The 22,661-nt window shown below is 41.4% G+C and overlaps 2 protein-coding genes across 2 annotated transcripts; both read left to right on the top strand.

The window, feature by feature from the left end:
- The first annotated feature begins 384 nt into the window (after positions 1-384).
- Positions 385-10,346, top strand: LOC130593895 (serpin B6-like). Its single transcript, XM_057399378.1, has 8 exons — positions 385-488; positions 2,638-2,747; positions 3,194-3,371; positions 4,316-4,453; positions 5,553-5,670; positions 5,932-6,074; positions 8,539-8,706; positions 9,519-10,346. The coding sequence occupies exons 3-8, from the start codon at positions 3,204-3,206 to the stop codon at positions 9,921-9,923; spliced, it is 1,140 nt and encodes a 379-aa protein (XP_057255361.1). The 5' UTR covers positions 385-488; positions 2,638-2,747; positions 3,194-3,203; the 3' UTR covers positions 9,924-10,346.
- LOC130593896 (leukocyte elastase inhibitor-like) lies at positions 8,569-21,154 on the top strand. Its single transcript, XM_057399379.1, has 7 exons — positions 8,569-8,706; positions 13,312-13,487; positions 15,418-15,555; positions 16,412-16,529; positions 17,173-17,315; positions 18,705-18,872; positions 19,612-21,154. Exons 2-7 carry the CDS (start codon positions 13,320-13,322, stop codon positions 20,011-20,013), a joined length of 1,137 nt encoding a protein of 378 aa, XP_057255362.1. The 5' UTR covers positions 8,569-8,706; positions 13,312-13,319; the 3' UTR covers positions 20,014-21,154.
- Positions 21,155-22,661: the final 1,507 nt, after the last annotated feature.

The following is a 22,661-nucleotide window of genomic DNA, read 5'->3' as shown; positions in this document are numbered from 1 at the left end:
ATTTCCTTTTAAAAAAAAAAATAAATTAAAAATACACCTCTACAGGGACTATTTGCCTCACTCAGACCCTCGGGTACACGAGGAGGGCCCAAGCCTGTACAGCAGCAGCTCATTTTCGTTTAAAACAAGCCCTGCTTCAAAAGTAATCAATAACAATTATAACCTGCCATGGGCTGGGGGTGTTTCCTGCCAGCTCTGCCACGAGAGGGAGGCAGATCTGGAAAATCACCGGCTGTGCCCAGGGAGATACTAAGGGGGGGGGGGGACGGGACACGGTGAGGAAGGTAATGCCCTTGGCGGGAGTGGGCGGTGGCTGGCCGCCATTTTGGCCGGTGCGGTCGCGGCGCTTGCCCGTTGGCCGCTGCGAATAAGGAAGCGCCGTAGCCTCCGGCTCAATCCCGGGGCGCGGCTGAGGAGGGGCCGAGCTGCCGGCCTTTCCCCCGGCTCCGCGGCGCTTCCGGGAGGAGGGAAGCGCGGCTGCCGGTGGGGTGAGTGTGCTGCTGGCCTGGGGATGCCGTTTCCTACGGGGAGCCTGTGCTGTAGAAGCTGCGTGGCGTTGCTTTTGTGCCTTTTTCTCTCTCGTGGTTTCTGCTTCTTGCCAGCTGGAGTCGCAGTGGCGTGTAGAGGGCGTGTTTCATGTGTAGAAATGATGGGGCCGCGCAGAAGTGTTGTTTTGGTGTCTTTCGTGGTGACAAGTCCAGTAGGGGCCCAGAGGAGGTTCTTCTCGTCCTAGGGAGTACCAAGCCCTTGTCTGTTTGTGCCTGAGCTTGCTGGGATGGGGTCAGACCTTGGCGACCCCCTGCTCCTTAAGGGGGGCTTAGGGCCGGTGATGTTGGGTGCTCATGGAGCTGTGTCATTCCCTGTATCCTGCTGCTCGCCCCAGAGAGGTGTGATGTGAAGAGCAGCTGTCTGGAGCTGTTAGCAGTTTTACCTTTCAGATGTTTGAACATCTGTCCTGACTCTCCTAAACCTAAGTGAAGCCTTCTTCTCGAGAAAGGTTGCTTTGGTTCAGAGGGTAGAAAAAGATGTCCGTCCCATATACGCAGCTCCCTCTGTCGAGAGTGACACCACCTGATGTTCATCACCCTGAGTTCCTCCTCTGACTTTGTCTGAAATAGTTGTTTTGTGATTCCTCAGAGGCAGTTGACGTTGGATAGGCATCTCCATATAGTGGGCACTAATCTGTGTTGTACTCTTGGGGGCATATGTCTCTTGGGCCACAGGCTGGAGCTCCCTGCACCCTGCTCTGGCCAGGTCCCCCCATGGCAAAAACAGTAGCTGAGAGGGACACTGTAGTGTGTATCTGCTGTTGAAGGTAGATACAGCCTGTCCCTGAAGACTTTCCTAAAGCATAGGGGTCTACTGCTGAGAATATATGCTTCAAATTCATAGTGGTAGGAATGAACAGGGCCGGGGCACCCAGGAACTTGCACAGGAAGACCAGAGTGAGGAATGAGTTGCTGTCAGCGAACCCTGTGATCACTGAGGGTTTTGCAGCTTACAGTTTACAACTGAGTGGCAAATATATGCTCGTGTCATACATTTTTTGTTCCTTAAAGTGCAGCCATTGTGTATGTCCTGGTTTCAGCAGTAGCAGTCATTTTTCTCCTTAGTAGCTGGTGCAGTGCTGTGTTTTTTGACTTTAAGCATGGGAATAATAGCTGATAACAGCTGTTGAAATGTTACTTATAATTTGGTTAAATGCATTGATTTTCAGGTAGGCAAAACAGCCTGAGTTATATCCCTTGTCTGTTAGATCTTGCTTCTTGTGGCAGCCCTACAAAAACTTTCTAGATAATAACTGCTTATAGGTGTCACTATTACTGTGTGTTTTGGCCTACAGGTCAAAAAAATCTTATTGCTAGTAATCTGCAGGTATTAGGACAGTAGGGAAATTTGGGGGGTTGCTGTAACCACCACAAACTGAAAATGCAAAGTGCCTCTTAGTTATGCTTTAAAGTATGTGTAGTTAAATTACTGATTTCACACAGAACTGGAGGATTGCACCCCACCTCCGCCCTCCTTTTCGGTTATGGGAGAAGAGAAACAGGATAAAAGTTACTACTGTTTATAGCGGAGCTACTAGCAGAAAATTTTCTTAGATGGAAAATCAGGCATGCAGAAACTTGTCCTTTCCACCTAATTTTTTGAGATAATGAATCAGTGATGTGAATTAAGTGTTGGCTTTTTATTTGGTAGCAATGTATCAACAGTAGGCACTGCCTTAAGGGAAGGAAAAAATGCAGATGACTTTACTGCCATCTGATAGTTCACAATGTCTGGTGATATTTACTACAGTTAAGTCAGAATTCTAGTATTTATTGCTCCATTAATAGGTGTGTGGTTTAATCTCGGGTTAGCTGCCTACACATCTGTGTACGTAATGTATATTGGGCATACACATGCCTGATATACACTATGTACATACAAGTTACGTGTGTTGCACTGTGCATGTCCCATAAAGTTATCTGGAAGCAGGGTTGGTTTTTTTTGTGTGTGTATGTCTGTGTGTGTTTCCGTGTTGCAGGCAATAAAATGGAACTGAAATGGACTTTGATTTTTCTTTGTACTATAGGAGGAAATTACATTAATTGTCATGCTGACCAAGTAACTTTTTTTTTCTTTTTAGTCTTGTAGGTCAAGTAATTCTGCAGACGTCTGCCAGAGTGGCTGTTAGGTATAAAACACAGCATGCACATGTATCAGTAAGCTGAAGGTAATACTGAAGATACATAGACTTAGACAAGGTAAGAGTTTATAATTCTGCTATTGTGATACCTGATCTTTTGCTCTGGTTTTCCTGTAAAGGCAGATAACTGTCTTTGTGAAGTCAAAAGCGACTTGTTTCAATAAATCCTAAACAAAATACTGTTGTATCTGATTGTCTCAAAAGATGTAGTATTATTTACATAGTGAAGAGTCTTATGACACAGGTGGGAACTGCTATCTCTTTTGCAGGTATAGGATTTAAATACAAAAGCAAACAATAAATTGCCAAAATAACTTAAGTGCCTACTATGGCATTTAAGGTGCGTGTTCCACCAAATCAGTTTTTCAGTGACTTGATAATTTTCCAATCTAATTGTGACATTTTCTATGTAGTTTATTCTGGGAAATGTAAAAGACAGAAATAAGTTGTCAGTTTATATTAGAATAAATTTGAGTCCTTCTTATTTTATATTTCGTCTCCCAGGCTCTGAACCATGGATAGCCTCTGTGCAGCAAATACCGCTTTTGCGCTCGACCTCTTAAGAAAGCTGTGTGAGAACAGAAGTGGGCAGAATCTGTTCTTTTCTCCTTTTAGTATTTCTTCTGCATTGTCTATGGTTTTGCTGGGGTCAAAAGGTAACACTGGAGCCCAAATAGTAAAGGTATGTCTCAATAAACCTAGTGTATTGAATTTGATGGGACTATATGAGCAGCAGATCAGTATTACAGACTGTGACCTGAACTTCTGCTAAACTATTATTGTCATTCTGGTTTCAGAGAGCAGAGGTCTTTATTTGGTATGTATGTAAGCAGTACCTGGTTTTACTGGTTTTATAGGAGGACCTTTCTTTGGTATGAAATTCAGAGGTTCCTGTTTAGTTTTTTGTGTGTTTGGTCTTTTGAGACAGATCTTCCTTCAGTATGTCATTAAGAGTTACCTGGGGTTTTTGTGTAGGTTTGATGAATTGAGCTACATAAAATACTTTCTTCCAGTATGTTCTTTTTGCTTAATATCAGACTAAACATGTTTTGAAAATGTCGCCAGGCTTAACTTTTTTTTAAACTTGCTCAGGTAGCAAATACTACTTGGTGTGTTTTTTACATATGCAACTGACTATTGAAAGTATAATCAGTCATTTTTGTTCCTATGTTTGCCTGTTTTGGGAAGTGGAAAAGGAGTATAAACACAGTTTTTTAAATGTATGGAAATTCCTTTAAAATAGTATTGTTGCCATTCTTGGAGCCATCTGGACGTGGTCCTGGGCTGCTGGTTGTAGATGGCCCTGCTTGAGGAGGGGGATTATACTAGGTGATCTTCAGAAGTCCCTTCCAACCTTGATGATTTTGCGACACTGTATGCTTGGCTTGAGTGAAGGAAACTAAATACTGCTGACTCTTCTGCTCCCTAATTCAGTACTTGTACAACACCTGTCTGGGTACATCATATGTGACTTGCATGATAAGCTCCAGATGGGAGGCTTAATGAAAAATCTTTTGTCTTCAAGTCAGTTTTTAACCCCAAAAGTCATTAAGAAAAAAATAATGTTGAAGCAAGTGTGTTTAGGGAGGGCGTGGACTCTTGCTGAGGATGTTTGTCTTTCTACAGGTGCTTTCTCTGAAAAAGGCTGAGGATGCTCACAATGGGTATCAGTCACTTCTCTCTGAAATTAATGATCCAAACACCAAATATATACTGAGAACTGCTAACCGACTTTACGGAGAAAAGACATTTGAGTTTCTCTCAGTAAGTAACCATTAAATTTGTGTAATTTTTTTAGTATAATGTATTGGCTTCCTGTTTCCTTCAGAGGTCTAAGACAAGCTTTGGATTTTACTTTCTATTTTTTTTTGGGTGACACCTACTAATGCAGTAGGTTATGCCAGAGCCTGGTATCTGAACTTGATGGAGAAGCTCCTTTTAAGTAACCTGTGACCCAAGTGCACAACTGGTGCAAAGCACTATGAAATCCGTCAGACTCCTAATTCTTCAGGATTCCATGATCCATCCATATTTTTGGCTGTGGGACAAATAGTTGACATACCTCTTTTCCCTTGATAGTGTGTAAATATGATACAAAAGATTTGTCATTCCTATTCAGCATGGGCAGTATTTTATAGTTCTTCTATTACATAAGCCATCCAAAGATCATGCTGAGAGGAATAAATGACTTAAGAGATTTTCCTTGTCAGAAGATCTAAATAAGGGTAGTAGGTACTGTGTTACATGTGTTCCTTTAGATGATTGCCTAAGAGCAAGAAGATAAAAGGCTCTACTTTCCCCCTCTCTTTCCCTTTCCCTCCCTAGCCTTCCCCCCAGGGAGTAATTTACGATGATTCTTTTCATGAAGAATGGTAGTATTTCATCTGTCTAATAGATAAAACTTATGTGGGTTGTACTTTAAAACTTTTCATCTGTGTAATAAAGATCTAGGTATATTAAATCGGACAGAAGGTGTGGCTTTTTTCCTAAGAAAAATCGGTTTACCTTCTGAAGAGTTTTCTATAACCTTGGGAAGTTTAACAATGAAATTTATGTCAAGAGAAGCTTAAGAAATTATGTTCTCTCAATGAAGAAAAAAACAAACACCAACTAACCAAAAAACCTAGCTACATCAGTTTTCAGTTAAGTTATGTAGAACTTTAGCATGTGATTTAACATACAGTGGACAGTTCCTGGTTCAAATAGATGGTATAAAACCTAATAGGAATGTGAAAGCAAAACTTCAATGGCTCAATATGAAGCTGGGGGAGAAGAGTGGGCAGATTTTCTTGGTGTATTTGGGAATCATATGTGGCTGAATGAGAGTAAAATGTTGAAAAGCTATTCTGAATGTCCGTGTTAGTCCTTTATAGAGTTGAGTCAAAAATCCTACCATGCTGGACTAGAAAAGACTGACTTCATGCGTGCGTGGGAGGATTCCAGAAAACAAATAAATGGCTGGGTAGAGGAAAGGACTGAAGGTGAGTGTTCTGCAAGAAAGATGCTATATTGTATTTAACGTCAGCCCTGGCTTGGGTAAAGAGCTATTTCAGGATATAGTATTGTGAATTAAAAAAAACGCCAACCAAACATTGAGCTTGACATTGAGTTCGTGCTCTGTTTGGTACATAATTCTCTCATCTATATTAATTACAGAGTAGGTACTATATTAGATAATTAGATACGTATCAAACTGTTTAAATAAATTCCTTTTTCTCCCCCCCCCCCCATGTATCGTAAAGGTAAAATTCAGAACCTGTTGGCAGAGGGCATTCTCGATTCACTGACCAGACTTGTGTTGGTGAATGCCATCTATTTCAAAGGCAACTGGGCAAAACAGTTTGACAAAGAGAGGACAGCAGAAGTGCCATTTCAGATAAACAAGGTATGATGTGCTAAAATGCTGACAATCCACTGTTACTCTGAAGCACTCTGAAATGAGTGCATTTTAACTTCGAAGACCAGAAAGAAAAAAATTCGTGCAAGCAGGGTTACTTTGGGTAGGCTGTATGAAATACCTTATATCCTCTCACTTTAATATGAGCACTCTTTTTTAGTTCCTGTTAAGTTTCACATAATTACTAGAAACTTTAATATAACAACTAAGTATTTTTTTCATTCTGTCTCTTCTTTCTTCCTTTTGCCCTGCTTGTTTTTTTTTGCAAGAAGTAGCTCTCTATGTAGTTATAGAGCTCAGAACTGAAGAGAACAGTTGAGTAAAGCTGCCATGCTGTTTGCGGGTTGTGAACAATTTCACAGAAGTTTGTGAACTTCATTATTTCATGATAAAACTGGTGAGGATAAGAAAAGAAAATTTCCTTTAGGTTATAGGCAGAAAGCTGCAGTTACACGTGTGCAAAACTTGTAAGTCTTCAGTCACTGCTCCCCCCCCCCCCATTTCTACCATTTCTGTCCAAAACAAATAAGTCTTTGAAGACCCCATGCTATACTTGCTTTTAGAAATGTATCAGTGCCATTGAAGAAGCCTTGGCTACTATCATTAGCAGGATATGACTGCCCCTCAAGATCACCTTAAACTCTGGGTCTGCCTCCAGATGTCACTAGCAAAAGCTGGTAACATGACTTCCTTAACTTCCCTGCTTAAAAATAAACACTATTCAAAACTGAAGCCCTCCTGTCTGATTTCAAACCATCCCTCCCCCAGTGGTGAAACGTATTAGCTTGAACTGCTAATACCACTTTTCAGTTAGGAGTGTTGCTGCTCACCTCATACTCCCTACTGCAGCACTTCAGAAACCACTGGACTGACCTGGTTCCTGCTGCCTTGCCCTCTCACTGTTGAAGCGTGTTGAAAAAAAAGCTTGCATGGTATCCAGGCGTACTACTGAATTTTCTTTTCCTTGGACTAGTACAGACTTAGGATGTCCTGAAATTAGGAAAGGGATCCAGAGAACTATTGGAGAAAGTTAAGATGTAGGATTTGGGAATGCTGCCTTGGCTTACCCAAGGAACTTGCTTTTAAACACATAGAGAACTGCAAGTCTCTTTCCTCATAATACTTAATGGATAAAGTTTGTATTTTCATCCTATTAATGACTAGCCACTGATGGTCTGCATAAGTGTGTGAGTGGACTCAAATGAACAATTGGCAATCTGAGGTGTAACCTGAAGTTTTAAGATAGCTGTCTTACAGTGTGCCCAGTGGGAAAGAGTTACATTAACATCCCAAGAGCCTTTCCAGCATCCTGTGACATTACTTCTCTGATGCTTGCACCTCTTGAAACAAAATGATTTTCATGTGCTGTGTGGCCTTTTCTTTAGCTATTCATAGAATCATTGAATCATAGAATAGTTAGGATTGGAAAGGACCTTAAGATCATCTAGTTCCAACCCCCCTGCCATGGGCATGGACACCTCACACTAAACCATATCACCGAAGGCTCTGTCCAGCCTGGCCTTGAGCACTGTCAGGAATGGAGCATTCACAACTTCCTTGGGCAACCCATTCCAGTGCCTCACCACCCTCATAATAACTTCTTCCTTGTATCTAATCTAAAGTTCTTCTGTTTAAGTTTGAACCCGTTGCCCCTTGTCCTATCAGTACAGTTCCTAATGAAGAGTCCCTCTCCAGCATTCTTACAGGCCCCCTTCAGATACTAGAAGGCTGCTATCTTTTTCTTGTGTCGCTGCTGCAAGATAATTTCTGCCATATTCTCTGTGGGTATTGTTTCAATGGCCTTTATTTTAGAAACAAAAAAACTACTTACATGGTTATCTCATGAAGGTAAAGGAGAAAGTAATGAAGCTCTTAACTGAAAAGATCGTAAATAATTATGTGAATTACAGTAGCTGATGTACCATGTGAAAACGGAAGGAGATACCAGAGAATGAAATTTAGGAGAAAAATCTTACACCTTCTTACTATCCATGTGACTTAAGAATTCAAAATAATGTTCTCCCTTTCTCAGTATTTTTAATAAAATTTTAAAGTATTTTAATTTCTCTTTGTTTACAGCACTTGGAGCCACATAGACTAAAAATGAAAATACCTACATTGAAACAGCTCTGCATTCATTTAAAGCAGGGAACATGGGTTCTGCTTCTTACCAGCTCTGTTTAGTGCTTGTCACTAGTTGTTAAGAGGACAAACATGTCTTTGCCTTTTTTCCTTAAAGGAAACTTGACAGAAATTTCCACATTAGTAACTAAAAATTAAGTCTCGGGGATCCTTACTTCTTCACAAAAGGCAGTGGTGAGGCTGAGCTCTGTGTTGTGTTTAGTTCTCTTTAGTCAAATTATTAAAAGCCCTGAGTAACTGGATGCCTGCTTTGTATTTTGAGACCAGCATACTCACTCAGTACTACCTGATAACATCTCTTTACTTTTAGGAAGAGACCAGACCTGTGCAGATGATGTGCAGGAAGGATAAGTTTAACATGGCCTATATTTGGGACTTGCAGACCAAAATCCTTGAGCTCCCTTATGTTGGTAATGAACTCAGCATGATTATCCTGCTCCCTGATGCAATTCAGGATGGGTCCACTGGCTTGGAAAGTGTAAGTTGTTGAGATAAATGCAAGTCTGTGTCCTGGGGAAGAAAGTTTGATATTGCATATAGAACTGTAGTTCAGTTCCAGAGTTTTATGTCACTGGTGCTTAGCACCAGCTGAAGACCTGACCCTCCTCAGCAACAGGTGTTAGCTGTGGTTATGGTGAGGGCATGGTGTGCTGAGGAGCATATGTGGTGAGAGGGGTGTTGGGGAAGCTCTTAGGAAGTCCTATAGCTTGTCCCATAGATCTTCTGTTCTGAACAGCTGGCAGGTTGTCCCTGCCCACTTCCAGAGAAGCTCACAGGAAAATGTAGGATCTCTTCTGTTGTGGAGATATGACTCAATTTTTTTGGCTATTGCATGCCCTGGACAAGAATTTATTAATAAGGTTTTCTAACACTGACTGCAGGGGGCATTGTGAGCAGACTTTTTCATCAGCCTGTCAAACCAAGGGAGGATGTTCTGGTTAAGAAATAGAGGAACTGGGTTTGGTTTCTTTGAGAACTTGTCATTAGTTCTTCTCTGCCTTTGATTCCCATATGCAAAATGTAAAAAGCCCCCAATCTAACATGTTTTATAAAAGTAAACTTTACATGGAAGGGACTGATCCTTATTGTATCTACCAAAAAGCATGTGGGATTGATCTTGGCTCAAGCTGTAGTTCTCTAATGAGAAGCAGAACTTGCATTTCTGGCTTGAGATGCTCTAAACCCTGGAAGAAAGATGCATGTTATGCACTGTATAAACAAACACAGTAATTACTACTTATGGCTGAATAAAACTGTTTTTAATTATGTAAATATTTGGGTTTTCTTTAGCTGGAAAGAGAACTCACATATGAGAAGGTGACAGATTGGCTCAATCCACAAGCTATGGAATGCACAGAGGTGAAGGTGTCTTTACCCAGATTTAAACTGGAAGAAAATTATGATCTGAAACCCCTCCTGAGCAGCATGGGAATGCCTGATGCGTTTGACTTAGGGAAGGCAGACTTCTCAGGGATTTCATCTGGCAATGAGCTGGTGCTTTCAGAAGTCATTCACAAGTCCTTTGTGGAAGTCAATGAAGAAGGCACTGAAGCAGCAGCTGCCACAGCAGGAGTGATGATGATGCGCTGTGCGATGATTGTTGAAGACTTCATTGCAGATCATCCCTTCCTTTTCTTCATCCGGCACAACAAAACTTCCACCATTTTGTTCTGTGGGAGATTTTGTTCTCCCTAGAAAGAAGATGTCTTGGCTGCCATTACACAGTAACTTTCTGTTTCTTTGGAATAGGGCTGCTCTTTTTGCACTAATTACCTCTTTCAGCTGTGCCTGAGTCCAGTTCTGTGGTCTTCATCTCAGGCTTGATAGTATAAGAGAGCTACTTTAGACACATGGAGCCAATGCCATCTAAAGCAACTCTTAGCTGGTGCACCTCAGCGCAGAGATGTCTTCACTTCTTGCTGACACAAGAAACATCCCACTGGCTCAGCCAGTGCTTCCTCTCTCCTTGCAGATCCCATTTCGGCTTTACTTTCTGTGGCTACCTGGTAGAGTTGGGCATTGACTTCCCACTGGAAAAGAAGGTGTTAATTTGGTTCTGACAAGGCTGGAGCATGTCTTCAGCTCCCCTCCCCCTTTTTCCTCCCATCCCCTGTCTTTTTGTTCCAAACTCATCCACTTAATCTCTTGATACATTCCCTAGAGATGAAAGGAGCCTTTAGCAGTCTGTTCCAAGTGTTGCTAAGCAACCTGATGAAATAGGGTTTTTGGATAATAACTGGACAAGCACTTAGGCAAGAATGGGAATAAAAATATGGCTTTGTACCAGGTGTCCTTGTAGGGTAATCGTGGAGTGAGAAGTGTTTTATCAGCAGAGGACACCTGAGTTTATAACCTATCAGCTGGTTCTAGTCCTTTAAAGAATGTAATGAAAAAGCATATGGTGCCTATGCAATATTTGAATAACAAAGACTTTCTGCTGTGATAGATCTTTCCTGTTCATTGTTTCTTAAACATTTTAATGCAACTGCATAATACCAAAGATATAGCTGAAATAGCTTTCCTAATACAGTTTTGTTTTGCTGTTTCTATTCCTAAAATAATAAAAGAACTTGAAGTGGTGTGAGTCTTTAACCATAAATTATGCCTTTTATTTCTTAAATCTGTAGTATGAGAAATCCCATTTACCTTACAACCAGCTTCTGGGTACTTGCTGGGTTTGACAATGAATTCCAAACATTCTCCAAGTACTGCAGTCCTGCGGCGCTTATTTAGGTTGCCACGGCATTTGGTGTTGGCATTGTGAAGATTTTTAGCAAAGAGCTGTTTTTGTGCAGGACTGCACTGTTACCTTTTTGTCCACAACTCCAAAGCATTTGACTGTCATCCAGATAGTGCTGGATTGCACTGCTTATTTCAGTACACTGTAACTTGGCTGTCTGGGGTGAGGGAAATGAAAGTGCTATGTGATTTGAGGGGTGGGATATGTCAGAGCTTTAATACAGGGCTAGTGCTTTGCTCCCAAAGCCAGTGGGGTGGGTTCCTGGTGACTTGGAGAAAAAATCGGATTGAGCCTAAGAGGCCCTTCCATGCTGTTATGTTCCTTGCATTAAAAGAGAGAAGTCTGACAGCAGGGCAGTGTGGAGGGAGGACACCTGGATGAGGTGTTCTCTAGGCAAAGGGTGTGACTGATTTGATTTGGAAACAGCAGTTAGTGGAATTAAAGAGTGGAATTAAGTAATAGTATTGACTTACCCATTTCTAGTAACTACTGAAGGGTAGTAACTACTACCATTTCTAGTAACTACTGTCAAGAAGGGTATGTCAGTGAGAGCTGGTGCACAGAGCTTAGTGTACGAGGCAATTTCTGATTAAGCCGTTTTGTATCAAGTAATTTAAGGATTCACAAGAGCCCTGCAGTTCATTCACCAGAAAGCTTTTATTAGTATTATTACCAGGCAATACTAGGACTCCCAGACACATACCCTGGGTGGGCTTTCTGCACTTGTCCCGTGGGTCAGAACCCTCCGATCATGCACTGACGGAGTAGGGAGAGTCGGTTTTCAACCCGGCTCTTTCCCTCCTGGGTGAGGACACCCAGCTCTGTTCCGGGGCCGCGCTCCCGCCTCCCGCGGCCTCTCTCCTGCCTTCGTCGCGCCCCGCCGGTCCCCACGCTTCCTTCCGCGCCGGCCCGCGCAGTCAGGCGAGTGGTCTTGGGCTGTGCTGGGGTTCTCCGGGGCGAGAGGGGTTTAAGGCAGGCTTCGCCTCAGCCCCCCCCTCCAGATGCACTGACGTGAATGGGGCGATATCGGGACGCCCCGTGTCTCCCTTCCGCGGCGGCGGGGTCTGCTTGGGGCGGCGTGCACTTCTAGGGCAGGCTGGGGCGGGCGGGGGCCGTAAACCGGGTGACTTCAGTGAAAGCAGCCACACGGCGCGGCGGTGTCAGTAAGTGGAACTAAAAGTATGCGTGCTTTCTGAGTTTGTGTTTGGATTTTTTTGTCTTGTATGGGGCTGTTTATCATACAGCTAGATAAAAGAACGTTGCAAAGATGCAGGGCATTTGTCCGTCTGGTGGTGGAAGCAGATAGCGTTACTTTGCAGTTCCCGTAGAAAGACTCTGCAGACTCCTCCGTGTAGCTGGACAGTATCAGTGACAATATCGTTGGGCAGCTGCCCTGGCTGCTGCGGCATATGCACAAATGGAACTCTTTGAGGAAACAAGCTAGAAACTGCCAAATGCAAAAGTCCTGCTCCAAGCAAGCGGAGAGAAGCAGGAAGGTTTTCCAACCTCAAGCAGTGCTGCCGCTAGCCTGTGTGTAGGTTTTTGCTCCTGACCCAGCCCTCGCACCATCCATCCTGCTCCAAGGGCATCCTAAGGAGCATCTCACCAAAATTAACCCCTGCTTTGGCTGAGCAGTGTGAGGCCTGAAGCTCTGTTCTGTGCTTCACTTCTGCCTTTGATAGCCGGTATGTCACCTTCAGCTCACAACACCCCGGGGCTCTGCCTGTGTGTCAGGGGCTGCCCAGCCCTACTGGGGCTCAGGTTTGTACCTGGCTGAGGCACGCAGGTAGTTCACTTGTTCTGGGCAGAGCAGGCTGGTGGAGATAGCAGCGCTTTACACTCCTAAAGGTAAGTCTGTGCCTAAGCCTTTGGCAGCATTGACACCTTTTTGTGGCATGAAGTGGGTCAGCTTGCTGCAAAGTGTCCCTGGGCACTTGGGCAGTTACTGTGAATGTCCTCTCTGCAGGATTTGGGTAGAAGAGTGAGGTGAAAACAGCATGAGTGAACTCTCCGGGGTATGCTGAGTCTGTGAGGCTGAAGGACTTCAACTTGCAATCCTGCCAGCACACATACTTGTAGTTTCAATTTAGAAGGCAAGGAATCTTTTTAAATAATGTCTTTAAAGTTAGCATAGGGAAGGTTGGGATATGTGATACATGTGGGAAAAAAATACATATAATGGTTGTTTTTGAAGAAGAAGATGCATTGACAGTGAAATTCTTGCTGGTTTTGTACCCAGCTGCAACCAGATTAATCCAGCCTTTACTCTGTGAGTCACACAAGGTTAGGTTAGGTTTTTGACGAGTGTTTCCCAGCGTCCTCACTGATGGTTTTTTTTTTCAGCTGTAACCATGGAGACTCTGTGTAATGCCAACGGCAGATTTGCACTTGATCTACTCAGAAGGTTTAATGACACCAACCCAACAGGCAACGTTTTCTTCTCTCCCCTCAGTGTCTCTGCTGCTCTGGCCATGGTCCTTTTAGGGTCCAAAATTAATACAGAGGCACAGGTACTGAAGGTTAGTAAGAAATAAATAATTCTCTTTGGCTTTATATTTTATTTCCATTAAAGATTGTTGTGGTTTAGCAGAAAGAAGATGAAATGTTTGTGGTGTTTTTACATGCTCAGGACAAGGTTTCTGTCATGCTCACTGAGTCTTCCTTGGGCTCTTTTCTGTAGTTGCCTTCTTCCTGCCCTGCTCCAGAGCCTGCTTTCCATGTTTTCTATGACTCTTGTTTCTCATTTAATTTCACTTCTTAAATTAATTCTTGAAGTAGGAAACTACTTCATTAATTAATCAGTCTCCATTTAAATTGATTGGAGTTTCCAGTTTTCATGAGGCATTTTGACACAGAACTCTTGATTTGTAGTACAAGGTCACCAACAGTATGCTTATTGCTAATAATATAAGTGTGTATTTTGTAAGAAGCACAATAGTAATACATAGTTTTACATGTAGTGTTACAAGTATGATGATACACTGTGATGCTAGTAGTATCTCAGTAAACAGTTAAGCACTCCAGTATTTTGGGTTATCTGAGCCCACATGCTTATTCTCACCACAGCCTTAGGTTAGGTAGTATAGTTTAAAAAATATGATTACAAAAGTAGTGTACATAGGAGTGCACCAGCTTCCCATGGGCGCTCCTGCATGGAAGGGACTTAGTCACTATTATTTCCCCCCAGATTAGGCTAATGCCTGCTAGCACAAAGAAGGGTGTATGAGGCTTCTCATTGTAGTCACCATCATGTGTTTGCCTATGAATAATTTCACCTTTGTATTCTGGACTTGAGGAGGAACTGTTTAGTACTGTTGAGTTGATGCCTGCTGAATAAGACAATAAAATTATGTTCTCGCTGCTTGTACAAACAGACTTTGAACACATATTTCATGTAATCAAACTGACAGCCCCACCTACAATAAACTTACTGACAGCAGAAGTCATGCAAAAGGAACTTGGGGGAAAAATATATTTCAACATAGATACTTTAGTAATGCATGTTCCTGTACCATAAAGCATTACTTATGAGAACATAGCTAATTAAGGAGGTAGCGATTGGTAACTGTCAAGGGCTGTACTCAAGCATATAGGAATTTCTTTCCATGATCGTAATCCCATTTTGACTCCATGATGTTTTTGCTTAGTTATTCATTTGTACAACACAGCTTGCATAAGGGTGGACAGCAAGGCCTGACTGAAAACCCAGTGAGATAAAAGAAGAGTTTTCCTTTGAGTGCAGTGGCTGTATCACAGTAGTTGTCCCTACTGAGAAATAGGTGGTGTAAGTCTGAATATGAACATCCCTGCTTTGGGGTAGCCTTCCCTGTCAGTGAGGTCTGGCAGCTTCTTCTGTCATATCTGTGAGCCCTGGCCAGCCAGCTTGCCTCTGGGAAAGGAGGTACTGGTGCAAAGAAACTGCAGTAGTGAATTTGATTTTTAAGATGATACAGTTTCATAGATTTATATTTTCATAAAACCATAAAAGATAATTGTTCTAAGTTTTCTTGAGACATCACCTGCGCTGGTTTTGACTGTACGTTCTGTAAAACAAAACCTAAGGTTCCATTCGGCCAAAGGGTGAAGCCAGAAAACCGAAGTGCCTCTATTGGCATCATCTCTCTTCAGTTTTGCACTTGAGAATGAGTCATTGTGCCCCATGGTCCATGGAGGGGAGTCATGCCGATATTACATGGATGGGACTGGGGATTATGATCAACAGCTTCAGCTGTCACTGTGTATAAACCAGGAGCTTAATACAAGTGGCTGATGAGCAAGTAGCACCAAGAAACTGTTTCATTAATTTTTTCAAGGTTTACAGAATTCTCTAAGCAGCTTTTAGCCTTTTGCCTTTCTTCAACCTACCTGTCTTCTGGATCAGATACAAATATACTGTATTGTTCTTTTAAGACAGTATTCGCAGCAGCTCGTTCACTTATTTTATTTCAGACACTTCATTTTGACAAAGTTGAAGATATTCACTCAAGATTTCAGACTCTGACTATGGATATAAACAGAAGCAATGCTCCCTATCTCCTACGGCTTGCCAGTCGGCTTTTTGGAGAGAAGTCCTACACCTTTTTGCCGGTATGTTGGTGCAGATCGTGATGGCATGGTGGAACCTGGTGGGAAAATGCAGCTATTTGAGTGTTTATGCAGTACAAATATTTCTAGGCATATTTCTAAATGTTACTGGGCAGTCAACAAGTGTGTTACATACATGCATATGCATTTCCATGTCTGTAGGTGTCTGTGCATCTCACTTAAAGGATGTTAGACAGCAAACCCTTTTTATTGCTTGTTTGGTTCAGCTGCTCTTGGGCTCAAGAGAAATACCACTTGTCTCGGTTCTTAGTTTACAGTAACTATCACAACATCCTACTCTTGCAACCAGCTTTTTAGAATGCAACCAGCTCTTGTGTCTGTTGCAGTCAACTTTTTAGGATGCAACCAGGCCTGTGTCTGTTGCAATCATTTTTTTAGGATTTTCATTGGTCTAGTATAACATTACTTAAATGTTTTTAAAACACTGCATTTGTCATAGAATCATAGAATAGAATCCTAGAATGCCCAACATGCCTCCACCAGTGAATTATACCTTTATGTGCACCCAGGTTGCTATTTTTATCCCTCTTTAGCTCTTTCAGAATGTTTTTTTTTAATCATAGCTGTGCTTGAGCCCGTTTCAGGAGAATGACAGGTAAATGTTGCAACACCTGCAGTAAGCACCCCGTCAGCTGTATATGTGGCAAATGTACTATGAGGCTTACTCTGAGAGGGGAATAAAACCAACCCAACCTCAGACCCACCCCAGGCAGTACACTGTTAGAGCCCCACCTCAGAGCAGGTGATAAACTGTTTGACATGCACCTTATCTACAGCATAAAGAGATGTTTTCTTATCTGCATGCAGTGAAAGCTATTCTTATGGTTCCAAAATCTAGGTTTTCCTGACTAATATTCAGAAATTCTATGGAGCTGATTTGGCTACAGTTGATTTTCTTCAGGCTAGTGATGAAACCAGGAAAGAAATTAACCAGTGGGTAGAAGAGAAAACTGAAGGTAAACGACTTTAGTTAATAAAGTAACCAGCAGTGTTTCATACCTTTGGAGTAGGAGTAGGCTTTATTCTCTGCAACCTTGAGAACAGTTTAATTTTGCCCTGGGATATTCACTTGATGTATTAACAGAACCGAATTATATCTAAACAAGACTTTTAAACAGTTCCATAAGTCCTGATACTTTTCCATCGCTTATGTTGAGGCCAGTGAGTGCAGAAGAGATGCCTAAACATAGATTTATATCACTGAATTGGAGACTCTGTTTTAGACAGTCATGGTACATACTGTATATGTTGTATATATGTATTTCTAAATCCTGTAATCCTAGCTGTGGGTTAGGATTGGGTTATCTAGTTTTTGTATGATGAGTCATATGTGACAGTTCAAGCTAAAAATATTACATATTCATCTAATTACTGTATAACAAAAGTGACAGTGTTTACTATTAAAAAGTATGGTGAAAAGGTAAAGAGACAGGTACCGAAGCACACCTTATTACAGGAATGAACTAGAGCTTTATGTTTGTAGTATTTTCAAGGTATCAGTTTCTTCATGTATGTTTTACATGGCTTCATGTATGTTTTATGTGCCATCACCTTGTCACAAGATTTTGTTGTGACACTTTGTTTCTGCCCCCTCTGAAGGTAAAATCCTTCATCTGTTGTCTGAAGGCTCTGTTGACAACACGACCAGGCTCGTACTGGTGAATGCTATTTATTTCAAAGGGAACTGGGCAGAGAAATTTAAAGAAGCTGACACCACTGACAGGCCGTTTCGGTTAAATAAGGTAATACAGATCTGTCTTGGTAGTATGTATCTAACAAAAAGGTCAAATCATTCAGGTGCTAAAGTGAAGCTTTGCTTACAGGTAAAATAATAAAAAAAATCATAGAATCATAGAATGGTTTGGGTTGGAAGGGACCTTAAAGATCATCCAGTTCCAACCCCCTGCCACGGGCAGGGACACCTTCCATCAGACCAGATTGCTGAAAGCCCCATCAAACCCGGCTTTGAACACTGCTAGGGAATGTAAATAGAAAGTCTATGATGAATGTTTTCAGTTCGTTCGCTCACTTCCCCCCCCTTTCTTGCCCTCCCCCTGCTCTCGGAGGGACGGAGAGGAGAATCGAAAAGAATGCAACTCCCACGGGTTGAGATAAGAACACTTTAGTAACTAAGGTATAACACAAATCACTACTGCTACCACCAATGATAATAATGATAAAGGAAATAACAAGGGAAGAGAATACAACACCTCACCACCCACTGACCGATAACTCGCCCCCCAAGCCCGACCAAGCTCCGACCGATACCTCCTCCAACCCTGCAGTCTCCCAGCCCTTCCGGCTAACTCCCAGTTACATCCCGGGCATGACGTGCTGTGGTATGGAATAGCTCTTTGGTCAGTTTGGGTCAGGTGTCCTGTCTCTGCTTCCTCCCAGCTTCCCCTCCTCCCTGGCAGAGCATGAGGCTCACAAAGTCCTTGGCCAAACCAAAACATCTCTATCAGCTCTGTTCCCGAGCCGAAAGTCAAAACACTGCACTGCACCAGCTACCAAGGAGGAGAAACATGACTGCTACTGCTGAACCCAGGACAACCCCAAAGAGTTTTTTATGGATTTTAGTATTTTTCTGTATTCAGGAACCTATTTGTTACCTCACTTACCAGAACAGTATTTGAGACAGTTCTCACATATAGATTAGGAGGATCCTACCTGTGACTAACAGAGTTTCAGGTGCCGTGAACTGTGCCTGTTTGTGATGTTAGGTAAGCAGTATTAAAATGATAGCTCATTTTGGTTAAGCCCCATTTTCTTGTTCTGTATTCTGCTTATGTTAACAGCTTTACAAGATACTATATACAGTCATCTGCTTTATTCTGAACAAAGTTGACAGTTGTTCACTTTTAATGTCCTTTTTGGGTCCAGAGTAATATAAATGTACAGCAACTCAAAGAAATAGTTTCTTTGAGGACTGTGCTACAGAAGCCAAAGGAGAACTAAATTTAATAAAAACTCATGTCTGGAGAAGAAATTGTTAGTAATTGGGCAGTCAGGAGTCAGACAAAGTTTTATAGTCAGCTGATGTAATGCAGAAAAGTTTTGCAAGAATACAGTTTTTAAATCTCTTGTTTCCTGTTCTTAGCAGTTACTTTTGATAACTTTTGTCTATCCAGAATGAAAGAAAGACAGTGAAAATGATGTATCAGAAAAATAAATTTCATTTTGGGTACATCCCTGAAGAGAAGATCCGTGTTTTAGAGCTGCTTTATGATGGAGAAGAACTCAGTATGATCATCCTGTTACCTGATGACATTGAAGATAACTCCACTGGTCTGCAGAAGGTGGGCCATCTAAGCTAATACAGTTATTTAACAGATAATTTCAGCCATTCAAAACTAAAGCCATAATGAACCCATGTTCTCAGAGCCCCATATCTAGAGACAATGCTCTGCTAACACCGCAATAAAGAATATGTGCGGGTGCTGCATCAGGAAGAGAAATTGCGTGCTGGTTTTGTAGCTTCTGTTTGTGTCCTTTGGCTTGCTGAACTGAACCATGAGGGAGACTGCAAAACCAAAGCTAACTATAAGAATTAACTTGCCTTGCATATTTTTTATTTTTAATGACAGAACTTTTCTTTCATTACCTTTGAAAGTCCTTGTTTTCTTAGCCTTGACGTAATGAGACTGTTTTCCATTAAATGACCAGAAACTCATCAGCTGCTTTGAGCTCTCTGATGATTAGTTTAGTTACTTGTTGTTAATTGTGTAATTCCATTTAGTTAGCTTAAACAGTAAGAATTACTGGGTTTAGTTGCTATCAGTGCATGTTTCTCCTTTCTGTACATTGCAGCAAGAAGAAAATGTCTGCATTACTTTGTAAAGTAAAAACTGCACTGCCTCCACTTAATTTTAATAGCATTTGTAAGATCTACATGGAGCCATCAAAGATACAGCTATTGTCATTTTTGTATAGCTGCTTTATACTTATTTAGTGCCCTATAAAGCCTTGTAAATGTTACTGAAAATGAAACGTTTCTACACAGGTGATATGTAATGATCTCTGTCTTTTTAATTCTAGCTGGAAAAGCAGCTTACCTTAGAGAAGCTTCAGGAATGGACATGTCCAGAGCATCTGTATTCCACTGATGTTCGTGTGCATTTGCCAAAGTTTAGGCTAGAAGAAAGCTATGACCTTAAATTAGATTTAGCTGCTATGGGCTTGGTGGATGTATTTGACAGTGGTAAGGCTGACTTGTCGGGAATGTCAGGGGCACGTGACCTCTTTCTCTCTAAAATAGTCCACAAAGCTTTTGTGGAAGTGAATGAGGAAGGCACGGAAGCTGCAGCTGCTACTGCTGGCATTGCTATGCTCTGCATGCCTATTGAAGAAGATTTCAATGCGGACCATCCTTTCCTTTTCTTTATTCGCCACAACCCCACACAAAGCATACTTTTCTTCGGCAGATACACTTCTCCATAAAAGAGAACTTGGCATTTGCAGATCAGTTCCTGCTGTAGTCAGTGAAAGCTTAGCTCCCAAATGAGTTGGCTTTTGATGTAGAAAGTTAATGCTCCTGTCTTGAGTTCCTAGTAACTTCGACTGAGATTCTGCCTTTCCCATAAAAACAGTCCCAAAGGAACTGAGGAGTAGTTTATTTTTCTTAAAGACATCATCTTTAATAATGAGGAAAATCTTAACTGTAGGCAGAAGAAATCTTTTGAAGTCGGACTAGAAATACTCTTGGAAGAAACTTGTGCCTTCTAAAGCACAGGATTACCCTCTATGCATCCTTCCGTGGGTTTATCTGTGTTGACAGCCCCCTGTTGTAATAACAATAATTCAGTCATTCCTTATGCACGTATATTAGGATGTTTGTGCAAAGCTACTCCTCCCCTAAAGTCTTGCTTTTCAAAAGCACTTTAATAAAATACTTCTAGGCACCAGAAGGCATGTTCCTGAACAGCTGAGTTTACCCAGTTCTGTCATGAAATAGGTCAGATAACATTTGTTTAGAGACATCTATTAATAGAGAAAGGATTAAGCTATTTAAACAAAAGTAACCCTTTCTAGTCATTACCCAGCAATACAGCTTTTGAACGAGGAGGAGAAGTTAATAATAACTTTAGGTGACATTTTTAAAGAGGACCTTAAAAATTTATAGTCAGGTGCCATTTTAGTTATTGAAAATGTGAAAGTGTCCCAGGGCTTAGAGGTTTTAGGTGCTTGAAGCTAATGGGTGTCTTTCTTTTGTGCAAGTTCAAAAGCTTTCAATATGACATTTATTTCTGGCCAGAACCTATGTGATCCTCAAAAAATACTTCAGCTTCCCAGGGGATGAATGTCTATAATCTGCAGTAAAGGTCTAATGTGTCTCTGTATGTACAAGGGTTCAACATTTACTCCGCTGACTTCCACTACCTCTCTACATACAAACCTTCTGTACTGTTCAACGGCCTTGTCCCATGTTTATTTCTGGAGGGTATTTGCTTATATAATGTACATCTTGGGTACTGTAATGTTTACTTGTAAGCCATGGGTCTCAGTGGGGCACAATAATTTCTGTAATTGCAAACTGTATATTAATTTTGTCTTTAAGGAACAAATAAAAGTCTTCTTCTTACACATAGGTTCAAAATGTAAGCTTCTGCATATCATTTAGCATTTCAGGGTACAAAATTAACTGTCCCCTGAAGGCTAAAGAAAACCACTGGTGCAGCAGTAAAATCATCTGTAGAAGTCCTTCAACTGTTCAGAGTAAGTGAAAATGCTGAACAACAAATTACTTGGTAGAAGAGATGATTGCGTGAACCATCAGCTTCCTCTGTAAGTAAGTGTAATGACCACATCTGCTAGCACCTACAGGGAACAGGAAGAGAGCAACAGTTTATGAAATGACACAAGCACTTGGTCTGTACATTAGTAAACATGTTCCCAAGTGTTGGCAATACCTCAGTTGCAAAGATCCTGGTGAAGATGTAAAGGAGAGTGTGTACTGCAGAGTGCAGATGTGAATGTAACTGTTTTTGAGTTGAATGCTGTGAAAACCCAGTGCTTTGCAAATAAGTCAGAAAAAGATTAGCACAAAACCCATGTGAAAATGTGGAATGCTTTGACATTTGCATTAGTATGGGGTTTCTGGGCATTTGTCTTCAGCCTTTTAGCACATAAGGCTTCTGCTGCCATAGACGTTTTTTTTACTTATGGCTCAAAAGCTCTATTGTAATTACATCCTTATCTTTATGTGCTTAAACTTGATTAATGCATGCAAGACACATGATGTCTGAAAGCTTTTAGGGCTGTGATTACTAGGAGATCAGAAGAAAGGTAAAACCTTGTGTAATAGTACAAATCACAGGAGCTTTATATACTCGTGTATTTCTTTATTACATTGGTCTCAGTATTCAGTACCTCAACTATTATACTGAGTCAAATTTGGCTTTCTTACAGACAGGATGCACAAAGTAAAATATCAGCAATTAAGACTCTCAGTAAATTCAGCTTCACATTCAGCTGTTAAAAAAAAAAGACAACCCAAACAACAAGCCTACTGACAAATATTACTCTCCCATAATTCAAGTCCCGCAATAAGACAGCTGTGAATGTTTTCCTTAATAGTTCTTTCTTTTCCTGCACTTCTGTCAGAACAAGTGACTGACAAAGGCTGACTCCAGCAGGGAAAACTGGAATGTCAAATGTACTCACATTTCTAAAAAATAAAATGCTGCTTCAACTAGCTCATGTGAAGGACTTTACAACAGGCTTTATAACAATCCAGAACTCAGAGCAGTATTTGCTTACTGTGGTGTGATGAGTAAGCCAGACTTTGTACAACTGCTTACATAGACTCTCTACCACAGCCCTTTGATTTCAGTAATTTAAAACAAAAAAAAACTTGCCATCCACCACCTCTTGGCTGCTTTCTGTCTGATTCATACAGTTTAACTTGCTCTTTCTAGATAGTAAATACCATAGTGCGGATAAGGAGGACAGATATTGCTGGGGTTTAAGTCACCTTGTCCTAGAGAAAAATTTACATAGATGATTTACATACTCAGGGGATGATCGGTGATACTTTCACTGTTAAATGGTTTTATGTATTTATATATGACCAAAATCCTGGTAAAGTA

This window comes from Pezoporus wallicus, unplaced genomic scaffold, assembly GCF_028554395.1.
Source record: "Pezoporus wallicus isolate ANWC-B61680 ecotype Strahan unplaced genomic scaffold, APGP_CSIRO_Pwel_v1 contig_818, whole genome shotgun sequence".
In the NCBI taxonomy this organism is placed as follows: Eukaryota; Metazoa; Chordata; class Aves; order Psittaciformes; family Psittacidae; genus Pezoporus; species Pezoporus wallicus.
Note: the sequence above shows the minus strand (reverse complement) of the source record. Positions and strands in the feature narration are given on the sequence as shown.

Coding starts and splice junctions, on each gene's coding strand:
- LOC130593896 (XM_057399379.1), top strand. CDS start 13,320: ATGGAGACTCTGTGTAATGCCAACGGCAGATTTGCACTTGATCTACTC. Junction 16,530..17,172: donor GGTAGAAGAGAAAACTGAAG/GTAAACGACTTT, acceptor CCCCCTCTGAAG/GTAAAATCCTTCATCTGTTG. Junction 18,873..19,611: donor ACTCCACTGGTCTGCAGAAG/GTGGGCCATCTA, acceptor TTTTAATTCTAG/CTGGAAAAGCAGCTTACCTT.
- LOC130593895 (XM_057399378.1), top strand. CDS start 3,204: ATGGATAGCCTCTGTGCAGCAAATACCGCTTTTGCGCTCGACCTCTTA. Junction 5,671..5,931: donor GGTAGAGGAAAGGACTGAAG/GTGAGTGTTCTG, acceptor TGTATCGTAAAG/GTAAAATTCAGAACCTGTTG. Junction 6,075..8,538: donor TGCCATTTCAGATAAACAAG/GTATGATGTGCT, acceptor CTTTACTTTTAG/GAAGAGACCAGACCTGTGCA.